We start from the raw sequence: 17,168 nt of genomic DNA, 5'->3' as shown, positions 1-17,168 counted from the left end.
CATGTAGAGTGCGTTGCAGTAATCGAGCCTTGAGGTGACGAGGGCATGAGTGACCATTCGAAATGCCTCCCGGTCCAGATAGGGACGCAACTGGTGCACCAGGCGAACCTGGGCAAAAGCCCCCCTGGTCACAGCCGACAAATGATGTTCTAATGTCAGCTGTGAATCCAGGAAGACACTCAAGTTGCGGGCCCTCTCTGAGGGGTGAAGACTTTCACCCCCCAGGCTGATAGATGGAGAATCTGGACTATCTTTGGGAGGAAACATCAATAGCCACTCGGTCTTGTCTGGATTGAGAGCCAGCTTGTTCACTCCCATCCAGACCCTATCAGCCTCCAGGCACTGGCACATCACTTCCACTGCTTTGCTGAGTTGGCACGGGGCAGACAGATACAATTGAGTATCGTCCGCATATTGGTGGTGTTTAATCCCGTGCCGGCGAATGAAGGATTTTGTGGCTCCCAGTGTTTTCTTTTTGGTGGGAAATGGGTCCAAAATGCCTCTTTTGGGTGTTTAAGGTTGATGACCCCTGCCCTATACCATTTCACACAAATGACTTCCAATCTTTTCTTAAAAACCTCCAGTGACCCACAATTCCTGAAGGCATCTTCTGTTCCACTGGTTAATTGTTCTCACTCTTAGGAAGTTTCTCCTTAATTCCAGGTTACTTCTCTCCTTGATTAGTTTCCATCCATTGTTTTTTTTGCCCCCCGGCACATATCAGATGTGCTTCTTGCATTGGGGGATATTAATAACAGAAGGACTTTATTTTTCAACAGGGAAACCAAATAGAATTGTATTTTTCCATTTCTGTTTCTATGCTTAGCTGCTATCATTAGTTCTCCAGGTTCTACTGCCCCTTGGTGTTTATTCTGAAATATGACAAGCTGCTTCTTTATTAAGCCTGGCATTTATGCACATAAAACTATTGCACTAGAGATGCTGATGGTTTTGATCCATCCTCCAGTTTATTTTAAGGCTAAATGGAGCCAGAAAAACTTCACTGTAGGAAAAGCTTTCAATCAGCATGCAGACAAAAAAAAATATCTATTTTTTTAACCAGACACCCCATGATCTGTCTTCAGTGAAAAGGTATGCCTGCTGTTCTTTTGCCTTCTAGCTCAACCCCAGGAATTTGCTTTCAGAAGAAAAAAATCACTGAAATTCTCAGGGGGGAACTTCAGTGCCCTTCCATTTACTTAATACATACCTGCCTTTTGCCCAAGACAGGCTCCCTGATGTTCTGACAGATTCTCCAAAGCTAAGCAGGGTCAGACCCGATTAGGATTTAGAAGGGTAGCAATTTCAGGACTGTAGATTAGATTGACATCTCCAAAACTATGCAAGAAAAAAAGCAACGGCAAGCTATTTCTACAATGCTGCCAAAGAAACAAGATGGATATGTCCCTATAGACATCAGGAGTTAAGCTTAATTTGACGAGGCTTTTTAAAAAAAATCCAATAGGCAGTCCTCGACTTACAATCAACCCGACAAGCAAAGTCAATGTAGAAGTCAGATTTACTTAACAACTGAGTTACTAACTTAAAAAATGCAGTGATTAACAAGCACTGTGGCAAGAAAGGTTGTAGAATTAATAATTGACTTGCTTAGCAATGGGAATTTTGGTTCTATTATGGTCATAAATTGAGTATTTTATAGCATTCTCTTCACTGGTCTGTAGCCTTTCTATTTCTATTAAATACCAGGGGAAGATATCATAAACCAAGTTTAATCTTCTAGCATGTTTTTCCATTCATAAATGTGGCAGAAATTTCTGAATGGTTCTTTCAACTTGGAAGTGAAAAATAAAATCCATTTAGCATCCTTGTGATCTATAGAACTTTATTTTGATTGTTAAAATATACTGGGGCTTGCCACTTTTTAAAACAAAAGCTAGAAGCAAATAGGAGGAAACAAATTACAAGACACATCACTCCATGGGAATTTCAGCGTTAAAAACTTCCTCAGTATGAGGTTGGGACATTGTCTTGGAAAATGGCTTTGGAAAGCCAAAGGGGGAAAGGCGGAAAGAAAACATCTTCCTCTCAGAAACCTGAACTTGCTCCGCTCTAGTTGACTCCTGAACCTAACCACTGGGAACATTGAAAGTACATCTTGAAATGTTAGAGCTGAACTACTGTGAGACACAATTTGTGGAAGGTTGGGGTTAACCGAGCCCAAACTAGGCTAGTAACGCCTCATGTTTACCAACACAAACTATGCTATCGTGGTTTCCCAATGACTCCTCTGCTTACAGTCTTCTCTTCAGCCTGAGGGAGTTGTCCAAGATGATCAACTGGCGTAGAAAACCCCGATTGGGAATAATGCCTCGATGGTCCTTGACGCTCTTTATGGCCTCCACCAAAGTCAAGCGGTGATAAATCATGAGGTAGGCAAGGACCAGGGTAGCTGATCTGCTTACCCCCACGGCACAGTGAACAAGGATTCTCCCTATGGGAAGAAGGTCAATTTAAGAAAATGTCAGTATTAAACATCATGAAGAAATCTGGGGCCAAGTGATTCAGGGGAAGTCATTTGTTTCAGATTTTTGTTGGCTTCCCTGACAAAGAACCTGATACAGGACTACATCTTATTAGCTTTCCAGCATAATTTGAAATTATGTATATATTGTAGGAGAAGAAGAGGAATAATCTGGGGAAGGAGTCAAGAGAGGAATCAGCCTGCAGTCTATGTTCCCACAAGGGATCCCAATCCAACCCTTCTTTAATTAACTCTTATCTAGCACCAATTTAGTGCTGAACATTAGTTGACTACATTCTTGTTATAGATTATGAGCAATAAACCAGTTTAACTGGAATTTAATGTGTAGTCCTGATTCTTTGCACCAATTTACATGGTCATCCAATTCACAAACTTGACTCTTGGCTGTTTCTGTAGAATTGCAAACCAGAAACACAAATCCCAACATGTCACCATCGATCCCACACTACAATCTTTCAATTTCAAATGATTACAAATGGGATCATCCAATGTTCTGACTTTATATCTGGAAGGAAGAATCAACCCTTCAAGGCCTTACAGAACAACAACAAATTTGAATTACCCACATCTTAGGGTAAGGGTGAGGGATAGGCCATTCCAGGATGCAAGTTCCGAAAGTGACATGGTACACGTCAGTGGTGAGATTCATCCAGTTCGCACCTATTCAGGAGAACCGGTTCTTAACTTTCTAAGAGGTTCAGAGAACCGGTTGTTGGAAGAAATCTTCTTTTGGTTTTTTTCCCCGCTTTACAGGGCTAATCCTGTAAGGAAGGCAGGAAGGAAACATTCTGGTGTTGTTTCTAGCTTAATCTTTATTGCCCTGCTTACAGAAACTGCCTATCCGGTTAACCCTGATTACATTGTAACAGCTAAGGCAAAGTGCCCATCGACCTGAGTAATGTTGAGTTGGCCACGCCCACATGGTCACATGACCTTTAAGCCCCACCTGGTCATTAGGACAGAGAACCGGTTTTTAAATTACTTGAATCCCACCACTGGTACATGCCCTGAATCCCACCAGATGTTTTATAAAGAGGATCCAGAACATGCACATACTGTCAGATCTTGTGGGCTGAGCAAAAGTCTTGGTCATTGACTATTAGCTGTTTAGGAAAGAGCTGAGAATCTAAGAGGATCCCTGTGCTAGTTGCCAGTCCTACCTGGGGAGAGTGCAACCCCACCGAGAACTACAGATGGAAAATCCCCCAGTCCAGATAGTCCTTGACTCACAACCATTTATTTAATGACTACTTGAAATTACAATATCGGTGAAAGTTGTGGAGGTCACTTACAATTGGTCCTTGCACTTACAATTGTTACAGCAGTCATGTGATCAAAATTTTGGTGCTTGGCAACCAATTGTGGGTTGCTCCCGGTTCGGCATGGATCGGGCGAACCAGTAGTAGCGGCCATGGGAGGCTCCGCCCACCCACCCAGATGCACGCCAGTGCGCACGAGTGAACCGGTAGTAAAAAAATTAGAAACCCATCACTGTTGGCAACCAACATGTATTTACAACTGTTGTTGTATCCTGGGCCATGTGATCATTATTTGTGACCTTCCCAGCTGGCTTCCGACAAGAAAAGTCAATGGGGAAGCCACTTTTGTTTAACAACTGCAATGATTCACTGAGCACTCATGGGAAAATGGTTGTAAAATTGGATGCAACTGGTTTAAGAACCACCTTGCTTAGCAATGTAAATTCTGGTTGAGGGCTACCAGCACTGTACATAGACATGTTCATCATCAGAGGTCCAGCTTGATTTCAATGAATCCTTACTTTGTAGTTTGCACTCTAATGTTTAAACCTCTCTCACCTCTCCCCGTGGCTCTGACTTAGCTAGAAAAAAAAATGCCTAGAAAGAAAAAAAAAAAAGGAGAAGAAAATAAATCTACTAAATACAAATTGATATATTTTGGGAAGTTGCTATAGGCCAAACTCAAGCTGGATATACAACCTGAGAATATGAACTGGATCTCAGCAATGTTGCATTGGAAAGATACTCTACTTTGTAAACAGCGGAATATCAATTGATTGTATAGTTTCAACGAGAAACATGCACACATACTGTGTTTTCCAAAAAATAATTTCACCTCCCCCACAAAAAATATAGCCTTGGCCTTATTATTGGGGTGGGGGCTTATTGTTTTGGGGTTGCCAGGTGGCTGCTCTCTTGCGAGCGGGCTCCCAAAGAGCCTGGCACAGCCTCAGGTGCAAACGGCTATGTGTTACGCTGTCGCAGCAGCGCAACACAGCAGCCATGAGGTGACCACACCCATGAACAGCCACCCGGGAACCCCTCTCTCCCGCTGGGCAGAGCGCCACTCACCGACCTTGCGGTTGCCCCCCCCGACTCCCATGGCTTGGCACTTTCGGGATGCTGTTAGGTCAATGAGTGGCGCTCTGCCTGGCCAGAGGGCGGAGGGTTGTCCAAGGTGCTTATTTTCAGTGGAAGGGCTTATATTTTTGCCCACCCCAAAAATCTGGCATGGCCTTATTTTCAGGACATGTCCTATTTTTGGGGAAACACGGTACTTAATACCTCTTCTAGTCATGAGTTAAGTCACCCTTTTTCTAGGGACTCACCTTCACTCTTGCTGAGGGCTTTGTGGATGAAATCTGCAGCAGGCTGAAAGTAGGGGCTCATATCAAAGGTGGGCGAGTCGTGTGCCTCAATGCCCAGGTAGCAGATGCCAGTGCCTGCATAATAATCTGGGCCTCCCCGCCACTTGCTGTGAGAAGCATTGAGGATGTGAGTGATGTTCAGTCGGGCCAGCTGAGGTCGGTTGGCTGCTATATCTCTACATGGAGGAATGATAAAGTCGGGGGTCATTTACAAAGTCTCTTGTTCCCAGAATCATTGCTTCTATTCATTCCTTCTCAAGTTTTATTTTTTAACCTGCACTTAGCTGGCCTTTTCTTAAGAATACGTGGTGGAGTTTTGCTAAGCCAATTCCTAGCAAGTGGCAGTTTTGCAGTCAGGTTCATATCCTGGGATTGCTGAGGTTCGTTTCCTTTTGGACCAGCCGACACAGAAGCCCAGAAACCACTGTGCAAAAGATCCTGATCTGTGAATCCTGCTGTTCTTTGAATTATCAGCCTTTCAGACTATACTATACCTTTTTAATCCAATTGAATGTTGCCCAAATCTTGTGAGAGTCTCTCCTCTGTCCTGAAGATAGCAAATGAACCTCCTGTATACCCAACAGCTGTTATGACAATTCTCTCTTCTATCAGTGTCTTCCTCCCCCTAAATTTGCCCTGAGATAACTGCTCCAGTGATTAATACTAGAACCGGTGATGATAGAATCCTGCTTCCAAATTATGTTGCGTTATATATTTAACAAGTGATTTGTGGCAATATGATACAGGCAGTCCTTGATTTAAGAACATTGGTTAAGTAAACCAAAGTTATGGCAGTGCTGGCGTGATATGCTCTCACACTTACAGCATCCCCAATAATCACGTGATCAAAATTCAGGTGCTTTGCAACTAGCATGTATTTATGATGGTTGCAGCATCCTGGGTCATGTGATCATCATTTATAAGCTTCTTAGTCAGCGTTGAACAACAAAATCATAAGAAAAGACAGGCTCATTTAACGACTGCAACAAAAAAAGGCAGTAAATCAGATGCAATCACATCTGATAGCTCATTTAATGACTGCATCATTTAGAGACGAGATTCTGGTTTCAATTGTGATAGTAAGGTGGGAGCTACCTGTAGGTTCTTTCTTTCCCTTTCCCCATCTGAATCCTTTCCCAAATCATTGCTATGTTGCCCCTTTGCTTCTTCCCCACCTCCTGGAAGCAGCCTGTCTCCAGTATTGGAATCAGAGGTGGGTTCCTACCAGTTCGCACCTATTTGGTAGAACCGGTTCATCAAATCTACCGAACCGGTTAGAAGAGGTTCCACCAGTGGACCTGGAAAGCAGGCCACACCTACAGAAGAGCTTCCAAACATTTTTTGAAACCCACCACTGGTCCTTGGATATGAATATTCTACACTATCATGCTCATATTTATAAAACTCAGTGCCTCTGTGAAAGGTAAGGATGACTACTGCGTTTGTGGTGCAATCAGAACATTGCGGGTGTTGACGTTGTTTTAACGCAAACCAAAGATGCCTTTTAAAAAACAAGTTTACATCATATTCTTATGCATGCCAGTGCTGTGTGTGAGGTAATTTAAGGTGGTTCTGACAAGTGTCGTCGGCATCTTCATATCCGGTCACATGAGTGGCAAGCCACTCCCACAAAGGAGGCCACACCCATAGAGTAGGTTCGAACAATTTTTGAAACCCACCACTGATTGGAATCAATACGTACTGATCTCCCAGGTACAGTCCTGGCCAGACCTCATCCGCATGGTTACAGGCTGTCTTCCCCGTGTACAGGAGCCTCTCAAGCTCAAAAACACTAAGGATGGGGTGGCTGACCGTGTCATCATGCGTCCTCCAGACAGGAGGTCTGGAGGTATTCCTGGAGAACTGAGACATGGGTGCCACTGTGGCCCCTGTTGCATCCTGGGCTGCTACAGGGGGTTGGGCTGGGGCCCAGACAGGATTTCTGCTATGACCACCACCCACGATCGGTTTCTGGTCTGAAAAAGAAAGAAGAACAGCATCAGAAGCATCATCTCACGAGAGTCTCTTTTCAGAAGATTCCTTCTTCCACCACCCACTGTATTTATTTTTCATTATTGATTTGTTGCGAAATTTATTTGGCACCCATCTCATCTCCAACAGCTCTGACAATATAAAACATTAAAGAAAATCATCAGTTATAAAATAGCAAAGCTGATAAAAAGTATATAAAATCATTTAACACAAGATGGCAAAGGAGGGAGTAGGATTAGATTTTAATTAGTCAACCACCTCCAGTGTGAAGTTCCCCCATTGGGTCTCCAAGCCATCTGGCAAAGCCAGGTCTTAAGGCTCTCACGAAAAGTCAGGAGGATGGGAGCCAGTCTCACTTCAGGGGATAAGATGTTCCAGAGGGCAAGAGCCACGACACAGAAGGATCTTCTCCGGGATTCATGCCAGATCAAATTACTTGGTTGACAGGATCTGCAATATGCCCCTTGGGTTACAGCTCAATTAGCACTAGTATCAGGGTGTGTGCGTGTGTGTGTGTGTGTGTGTGTGTGTATTCTAACATAGCGGAGGGATGGAAAATTTCAGGGGCCGCAAGTGAAGCTGCAGCCAGAGGTCACTTTAACATACAAGGAATAGGAAGGGCTGGCGAGCTCAGAAATAGTCACTTTTTGTTAATGGCCTAAAGTTCCTGGGAATGGGTAGCCAAAAAATTTAGTAAGTGAATAAATGAATGAATGAATGTTTGGCTAATAGTAGTTTTCATGCAGGGTTCAAGCGCTAAGTTAAAATGTAGGTTCTTTCCACTAAAGAAACCAGCTTCCTTCTATATCATAAGTTTAAATAACGGAAGTCCGCAACTTACAACCACAATTACACTACAATAGCAGAGTTGGAAGGGACCTTGGAGGTCTTCTAGTCCAACCCCCTACCTAGGCAGGAAACTCTATACCATTTCAGACAACATCTTCTTAAAGACTTCCAGTGTTGGGGCATTCACAACTTCTGGAGGCAAGCTGTTCCACTGATTAATTGTTCTAACTGTCAGGAAATTTCTCCTCAGTTCTAAATTGCTTCTCTCCTTGATTAGTTTCCACCCATTGCTTCTTGTTCTACTCTCAGGTGCCTTGGAGAATAGCTTGACTCCCTCTTCTTTGTGGCAACCCCTGAGATATTGGAACACTGCTATCATGTCTCCCCTGGTCCTTCTTTTCATTAAACTAGACATACCCAGTTCCTGCAACCATTCTTCATATGTTTTAGTCTCCAGTCCCCTAATCATCTTTGTTGCTCTTCTCTGCACTCTTTCCAGAGTCTCCACATCTTTTCTACATCGTGGTGATCAAAACTGAATGCAGTATTCCAAGTGTGGCCTTACCAAGGCATTATAAAGTGGTATTAACACTTCAGGTGATCTTGATTCTATCGCTCTGTTTATGCAGCCTAGAACTGGGCTGGCTTTTTTAGCAACTGCTGCACACTGCTGGCTCATATTTAAATGGTTGAGCCCAACATTTTTGTTGCTAAGTGAGATATTTGTTAAATGAGTTTCCCCCCCTCTTTCTTGCCACAGTTGTTAAGTGAATAACTCAGAGGTGAAATGCTACTGGTTCTCAACAGTTTGCTAGAACCAGTAGCAAAAAATGCTACGGTTCACTTGAACCAGTAGTTAAAAAAAAGTTTTAAAAAGTGTAAAAAAAAAAGGTTCTGTGACACTCAGCTGTGCCGTGCGATTCTCAGAACTCCCCCCCCCACTTTTTAAAGCATTTTTTTTTTTACTACCGGTTCAGGCAAATAGGTATTTAAAAAAAAGCTTTAAAAAGTGAAAAAAAAGGTGCTAAACAAGGCAGTAGTTGTTAAGTGGGTCATGTCCCCTTTTTCAACCTTTTTGCCATGGTTGATAAGGGAATCGCTACATTTGTTAAGTGAATCATGTGGTCGGCTTCCCCGATTGACTTTGCTTGTCAGAAACGTCTTAGAAAGGTTGCAGGTGACAATCCCAGGACTCCAAGGATTGCTGCAACCATCCTAAATACATACCAATTGCCACGCACCCAAAGCTATGGCTATGGGGATGCTGCAACAGTCATAAGTGTGAGAACTGGTCATAAATCATCGTTTTCAGCAACATTATCTTTGAATGATTATTATACAAATGGTTGTAGGTCGACTACCTGTAGTTAGCTTGATTTTTCAGCAAACTTTTTGTCTACAAATGTCTTGGATTCTGTAATGTAGTGTAGCACAGTGCTTTAGAGCCGAGGTGGCGCAGTGGTTAGGGTGCAGTACTGAAGGCCACTTCAGCTGACTGTTATCTGCAGTTCAGCGATTCTAATCTCACCAGCTCAAGGTTGACTCAGCCTTCCATATTTCCGAGGTGGGTGAAATGAGGACCCAGACTGTGGGGGCAATATGCTGACTCTGTAAACTGCTTAGAGAGGGCTGAAAGCCCTATGAAGCAGTATATAAGTCTAACTGCTATTGCTATTGCTATTTATGTATTGGGCTAGACTTCTCTTCTGCAAGCAGAGAACTCCATCAGACACATTAAGTATTGCACTCCCTCCTGGCCTTGGGCCCAGGCAAATGCTCAGTATTGATGCCCTTGTAAGCAATTCCTGAACTTATTATTAGATACATCCAGCTTATAGATGATTGAGGCGTTCTTTGAGCATAAAAACAGAATGCTTTTTTCAGATAGAAGAATTGGAATGCAAAATGGTCTGATCTGATCTTCAAAAGATCTATAAGATATGCTGACAACCTAGGCTTAAAAAAAAATCCTGTGATGTCCTTAACATATTACTAGAGTGAAGGCTGATCAAAAAACAAAATACTTTCTGTTGAATCCTACAGAATGACTATTTTTCAGTCTGTCTGTTTCCATATAGTAACTATCGTCTTTCAACTCCATGTGGAGTTGCTGCTGTCCAATTTAGACAATTTTAGCCTTGTCTTCTGTTAAAACAAACAGGCAAGCTGAACCCTATATGCCACCTCTGGACATATCAATGGGTGTTCTAACATTTTGCATTAGTTTTAATGAAATTGACATGAAGGTGGGAGGGCTCTTTTCTCTTAATTCTTGAACTGACAAAGTTGAGTGAATCAGGATCTGTGCGGGATCAGCTGTTGCTTTCCTTCAAAATGAGATTTTGCCAGTGCAGCTATGCCAGTATGAGGACGGCCAGGGCAGAATGTACATGAAAAGGTCTGGCAGGTGCTAACACTTTAGACAGAGAGCTAAGAGCAATGGAGGAGAAAAGCTAAGAGCTAGGGAGTGGAAGAAATCGTGTTTTCTTCCTGATGTTAACTCTATGTCTTGTAACAATGTTGATTTCTTTGTGGCAAGACCTGGAGAAGATTTTGAAGAAATAGCAATAGCAATAGCAGTTAGACTTATATACCACTTCATAGGGCTTTCAGCCCTCTCTAAGCGGTTTACAGAGTCAGCCTATTGCCCCCAACAATAATCCGGGTCCTCATTTTACCCACCTCGGAAGGATGGAAGGCTGAGTCAACCTTGAGCCGGTGAGATTTGAACAGCCGAACTGCAAAACTGCAGTCAGCTGAAGTAGCCTGCAGTGCTGCACTCTAACCACAGAGCCACCCATTGAATTCCAGGAAGGGGAGACTTCTATAGATCCCGGGTTGCTATATTTGGTCAGAAATGGCAGTCAGTGATACAGGTGCAAGTTTAGAGAGTCAGTTCCTGACATTTTCACTTAAAAAAAGAATGGTGTAGTAGCGTTAAGGAAAATTCACTTGAGTTCACGAAGAAACACTCTTGAATATTTACTGAACCTGGTTATTAGATTTTTTCTGAGTTCACATGATACAGTGAGTGATAAACTAACCGAACAGGCATGGTTCACCCAGAAGGCTAAGCAAAAACAAAACAAAACAAAAACAGAACATTATGCAGACGTATTGCAAATTTATCTACCTAAACCTATTAGGTTAAAGATATGGCATCAACATAGCTAGAGGGATTTCAGATGCTGTATAAGCAAACTTGTGTCCTTGGGTTGTTTTAAATGTAAACTTCCATAATCCTTGATAATAGCAATAGCAATAGCAGTTAGACTTATATACCTCTTCATAGGGCTTTCAGCCCTCTCTAAGCGGTTTACAGAGTCAGCATATTGCCCCCAACAACAATCCGGGTCCTCATTTTACCCACCTCGGAAGGATGGAAGGCTGAGTCAACCTTGAGCCGGTGAGATTTGAATCACCGAACTGCAGCTAACAGTCAACTGATGTGGCTGCATTACTGCACTCTAACCACTGCGCCACCTCGGCTCTTAGCTGTCCATACAGGACAGGGCTTATAAAAGGTTTCACCTAGAGACCACTGGATTGCTTGAGATGTTTTAGACTTCAACTTTCATAATCCTTGACTACTGTCCTCACAGGATAGCAGCTTCGTCCAAAGCATCTAGAGGACACTGGGTTGCTTGAACCTGGATCACAACAGGGACGTGCAGTCAGGGGAGGCAGGGGAGGCGGGGCCTCACCAGTGTCATGAGGAAAAGAAAAGAAACATTAAAAGGAAAAAGACTAAGGTAGTTGCTGCCAGACTCCAGAGTCACAGTGGATGACTCTGAGTCTGCTTAGTGCTAACTGCAGGGGGAGGCGAGAGAACTATGGGCCTCCTTTGCATAAGGAATTTTTCGCCTTTTAACCCTTGCTCAGAGTTAAGCAAGGGTTAAAAGGCAAAAAATTCCTTATGCAAAAGAGGCACGTGGTTCTCTGCCTCCTGATCTGGCAGCAGCAAATCATGCCTAAGTTGCTTTTTTATTTAATTTTTTACATTTTCATCATGACGGACGGACAAGAGGAGAGTTGAAATCTACAGCTGGAAAAGGTATGTGGATCGGACGGAGGGAGAAGGGGAATTCAAAATTATTGTAATTTAATTTGTAATTTTTTATTGTGAGGAATTTGTGTGTGTGTGTGTGTTTCTTTCTTCACAGTGGTGGGGTCAGAGGAGGTGGGGGGTGAAGCGGCGGAGCGTGGCAGTGGCAAGGACATTCTTGCCGCTGTGTCCGACAGGCCAGGCATCTCGCATTTATGTCCACCATAAACGTGAGACGCCTGGCCTGTTGGACACAGCGGTGGGGACGTTGCTTCTTGCCGCTGCCATGCTCTTGCCTCACCAACCATAATCCTCAACGCACATCACTGGATCACAACCAACATTAGCCTAGGCCAGTGAAGTGCAATTTGAAAGGGTAGACTCATGGTAGGCTCAGAAAAAAAAGCCCAAAATCAGGACAAAGAAGTCAGAAGAAAAATAAATAAATCCATGTTATTCCTCTCATGTGATTTAGTTTCTTTTCATCTTAAATTTCACGAAAAGTCCAATGGCAGCTTTTATAGGTCTTCCGAGGAGCATGACTCAAGACTTAAGAGTTATCTACCCTTAACTGGACCAAACGTTGTTTATGATAGAGTCTGTAAAACATCTTTTTGCACAATCAGCTTCCGAATAACAGAAGACAGCTCCCTTGCTTTCCAATGGGGGCACCTGGGATCATTCAATGCTTACCGAGGGAACTTAGTTGAGAATGTTTCCAGAGAATGTGTGAAGTCATACGGGAGACAGATAACTCTGGAATGTGTGGCATTCTGTTTTCTCCCTGTTAAAGAACCTCATCCAACCTCCATAGAACCAGAAACTTAAAGAACTCTGATCATTCTCATTTTAAAAATTGTGCCATATAATCGCATCATGATAAATCTGCCAAAGACTACTGTTGTTACTGAGGATATATGTAATCCTTTCCCTAGTTCCTCAATTACTAGCATTTCTTCACTGTTGCCAGCAACCTCTTTTCCATGCTTGGAAGACTGATCCATTTCCCATTTCTCTCCATCAGCCAAAATCAGGTTAATGGAATTGGTGAGTTTAATCCACATTTTAGTAATGGAGACCATCTGGAGATGTTGATGTGTGTTTATTTATAAATGAAATCTATAGGCTGCTCAACTCAGAGTAATTCTGGGGGGTATATAAGATAAAAACAATCCATAAAAGAAGACAATAACCCAGCGATCCATATACTAAACAAGCTAACAAAATTTCCATAGCAACCCAAACTTCCTTACTAAGGGCCCGGAGAAAAAGGAAGGTCTTTCAAATTTGTTGAACATACAACAGGATAAGAACAATTCAAACCTCTGTGTGGTGGCATTCCGGAGGGCAGATACCATGGCTGAGATAACTTGCCACCTAGCTCTCTTCAGATAACATAGTTTTAATGATAAGGACTACATCATGCCTACTTTGTCAGAGTTATCAGACAGGCATGGATGTTTAGCATTTAGGAATATCTTAAACCACTTAATCACACTTCTACAACATAGTTGTTCTAATTTACCAAACATCCTTGGATACTGTAAAGGTCTGTGCTGTTCTCTCTGTGTGGACAATGAGAACTGAAACTGGCACAGCTGTGCAGAAACTTGTGAGTGAATTCTTAATGAAGGTTAAGTGTTTGCTTTTAAAGCAGCATTTTTTTTTTGCATCAACATTCAGCTCCCAAATTATAACAGATGTCTTTTGAACAGTGTCTTCTGCAGTAAGTCATATATTTGTTTAGTCATTATTTTAAAGCAAGTTCAAACCAGTGACCATTGCAACATGCCAAGTATTTGGGTGTATCTTCAGCTCCACCTTTCCTTCTGCTCCACAGTGTGGTATGTGCCATGCATTTCTCTTTTAACAATCCCCATGGATCATTAGCAGAGAAAAAAAAATACTGATTTTTTCCCTCCTTATTGTTCAGTTTGCCTCGCTTCCTACTCCTACACTGCCATGTGTGCAGCCGAAGAAGCCATCTTTCCATCCAGTGCATTACGCAAGGTTCTTTTGCAAGCATAGAGTAGCTGATGTAGGGATTAGCTGATCTATCTTTACAATCATGGTGTATGGGAGATCATTCAAAGTTTCATTTTACATAGGCAGAATAACTAGGTATAATTTGGATTAGGGGCATCTTGTCTTCAGTGTTCAATTCAACCTCTGGACAAAGTCAGAGGTCTTTACCTACTCCACCCTCCTGCAACTACATTGCTCCTCCTGCAATGGTCTCTGTCTCCTGGCCCAATGTTCATTTCAAATATATAAGGGCCCATTGGGTTCCATTAAGCATTAAGGGAACAGGGAAGTCACTGAGGACTGTGAAGGCTGAGATGGTTAGGAATGAAATCAATTCCTTCATGCTTAGAGATAAGGGGACGTCGGAGGAACATGACCTATGAAAGTCCAGGTATCTGTCAAAATGATCTAAATTCCTTTTGAATGAAGTTGCTTAAAGGGATGACTAAGATCACAATCGCTGGAGTACCATCCAGTCTCAGATCTTTGTCCCTCTCCTTCACCATCCTTGACCTTCCAAACACAACTAAATCCGTTCAGCCCCAGCCAGACGAAAACATGCACAACACAGAAAGCTCTCCTTCTCTTGGCAGCTTCCCAGAGGAAAGCGAATCAGACATAGATTTCTTTGGCTCCGAGGAGGAGGGGAGTGATCAATTCTGCATGCTTGGCAGTCAACAAAGAGAGAAAAGCAGAACATGAGGCAGGAGACAGCCCAGTTCCCTTACCTTTGTCAAAGCTGTGATGTTGTTTTTTTTCTCAGGCGGCTGGCAAATCTAGCCAGCCATTTCTCCCCTTCTCCGTACGGCTGTTGCTGCTGTTGCTGCCGCTCCCAGTGTTATGGCTGCAAGGAGGAAAAAAGGCTGCAGTCTTCACATCTATTTTAAGCCCTGGAATGTCCAGGGGCACATTTGTTTCCTATCCAACAATGGATGGGAGAGGAAGGGAGGGAGGGAGGGAGGAAGAGAGAGAAAGAGAGAGAGAGAGAGAGAGGGAGGGAGGGAGGGAGGGAGGAGGCAGCATAGAGGCGGTTGATTTGATTGAGACACACATGGAAGCACACACCACACAGGAGAAGCACAGCTACCCTCCCATCCACTGTGTGTTTCCAAGCGTGTGAGCTGCCCGAGCTGGCTCAACAGGAGAAATGCCCTTTGCAAAGCATTCCTGGGAAGTGTACACGAATGTATACAAATGATGGCGGGCCCATTGTCTGACACCGAAGTGGGCACTTGAAGGTGACCCCAAAGGGCAAATTCAAGCTAGGTCTTTGGTTGCTAGGTTAGGTTTGAAGTTAAGTGGGGGAGAGCCTGTTTTGGTTAACATAACAGGACTAAAAAAAAAATTTGGGGGAAAGGTTGAAAAGTGTCACAGATTTCCAAACAATCTGGAATGAGAATTTCCGTTGTGTTCTTCTTACCCTCAGTCTCAGGGGTGAAATCCAGCAGATTGTGACAGGTTCTGGAGAACAGGTAGGGGAAACTTTGAGCAAATGCCACCTCTGGCTGGCCCCAGAGTGTGGTGGGAATGAAGATTTTGCAATATCCTTCCCCCAGGAGTGGGGAGGGAATGGGGATTTTGCAGTATCCTTCCCCTTGAGTGGGGTGAGAATGGAGATTTTTGTAGTATCCTACAACTCATCTATCCTATCACTCTCACCAAACCATGCCTGCAGAACCGGTAGTAAAAAAAATTGAATTTCACCACTGCTCAGTCTGATGAACATGAAATTATTTTAATTTTTGCAAAGGAATATTCAGGTGAAATTATCATGGCTGAATGCAGGGATCTTCCACTAGCATTTAGTATAAGGTGAAGAATGCAGGTTTTCTCTTGTATAACTATCTCTTTAAGATTGGGCAGCCTCTCTAGCGTTCAGATCTTCCATAGAAATATACATAAGACAGAACAGTCCATATGGATCTTTTTTGGATCAGTAAGTACAAGCTTCTGTAGAAACTGAAAATTGATGGAGAAATGTGCAATTAAAAATCAGCTTTTGTTATTTTGCAACAATAAAATTTGCTAACCTGTCATCCCTAATGTTTCTTTTCATTAGGCTACAAAATGCTTATTGTGCTGAGAGTGATAAAGGTGATTTTGGACAAAACCTGGATTTGTATCTTTTCCATGTTCTTAATATGGCATATGCAACATAAAGATTTTTAATATCCATGTTGACAATGACTTTATCATACAACAAATATCCATGCCATCTAAATCTCATGTTATGAGCTTCTAACTCCCAAAGCAGCATCCACTCTTCCATACAAATCAAACGGAAAGCTGAAAAATATAATCACAATTCAGGTAAGCCCAAGGCCCCTCTTTCTTCTGCATCTTGTAAACACCCTGTGTATAACTTGGCACACAATTTTTCTCCTTGCCACACAAATTTAGGTATATCCTTCTGCCATGGATTAAATGGTGCATCAGTTGTCAAAACAGGTATTGTCGCAAATAAAAACATCATTCTAGGCAAGATATTCTCCCCAACAATGACAGTTGTAGTTTCTCCCATCTTAACATGCTTTTTAAAAATGTCATTCCGTGTCTTAACATTATTTTGAAATAACATACATATTTGTCATTGTTCTTTTCAGTCTTGAAACCTCTTTTATTCATCACTTCTGTTTGATTTTCTTTTTTCACATTTTCTGTGAAAAAGTATTCAACTTCTGCTTGAATAATCTTTAAATCTGCTAGTGCATTAAATTCTTTTAATTTACCCATTCATATTTTAATTTTAAAGGATCTTCTGAAACCAAAATAAATAAGAGAGGCTACTATAGGCTACTGTAGGGATCACTGTCCTGTCCCTTTTTCTGTAACATTTGTTGAATTTCTGTTAACAATGATTTGTGCTTTCTCTGAAGTGTAAGTTGATCTTACCTATTTTATAAGGTTATCTCCAAAATTAATATCTTCCAAAACCTTGAACGAAAAAGCCCAGTTTAAAGTGTCAAAGACCTTCTTTGCATCAAAATAAATAAATAATGTGGCTTGCTTTTCAGTATGTTGTTCCAAATATTCCATAATGTCCAACATGTTTCTAATATATTGTCCTTGAATGGTCTTTTAGGCAAAAAACCAATTGGACCTTCATTATACAATATATTATACAATAATTTTCAGTCTATCAGCTATAATTGTTGTGAACAACTTGTAGTCATTCTTCAATAATGATA

The 17,168-nt window shown here is 42.3% G+C and overlaps 1 protein-coding gene across 1 annotated transcript; it reads right to left on the bottom strand.

Moving 5' to 3' along the window:
• Positions 1-1,588: 1,588 nt before the first annotated feature.
• DUSP26 (dual specificity phosphatase 26) lies at positions 1,589-14,946 on the bottom strand. Its single transcript, XM_032229648.1, has 4 exons — positions 14,709-14,946; positions 6,832-7,105; positions 5,091-5,305; positions 1,589-2,452 (listed from the first exon to the last, which is right to left on the bottom strand). Exons 2-4 carry the CDS (start codon positions 6,999-7,001, stop codon positions 2,253-2,255), a joined length of 585 nt encoding a protein of 194 aa, XP_032085539.1. The 5' UTR covers positions 7,002-7,105; positions 14,709-14,946; the 3' UTR covers positions 1,589-2,252.
• Positions 14,947-17,168: the final 2,222 nt, after the last annotated feature.

The sequence above is a fragment of the Thamnophis elegans genome, chromosome 13 (genome assembly GCF_009769535.1).
Source record: "Thamnophis elegans isolate rThaEle1 chromosome 13, rThaEle1.pri, whole genome shotgun sequence".
NCBI lineage: Eukaryota > Metazoa > Chordata > Lepidosauria > Squamata > Colubridae > Thamnophis > Thamnophis elegans.
The sequence above is the reverse complement of the archived record's forward strand: the minus strand, read 5'-3'. Positions and strand labels throughout refer to the sequence as shown.

Excerpts from the sequence above, each read along its gene's own strand:
- DUSP26 (XM_032229648.1), bottom strand. The coding sequence starts at position 7,001 with ATGTCTCAGTTCTCCAGGAATACCTCCAGACCTCCTGTCTGGAGGACG. Across the intron at positions 5,306-6,831 it reads GGACTGTACCTGGGAGATCA|AGATATAGCAGCCAACCGAC; the intron begins GTACGTATTGAT and ends TCCTCCATGTAG. Across the intron at positions 2,453-5,090 it reads AGCCCTCAGCAAGAGTGAAG|GGAGAATCCTTGTTCACTGT; the intron begins GTGAGTCCCTAG and ends TTCTTCCCATAG.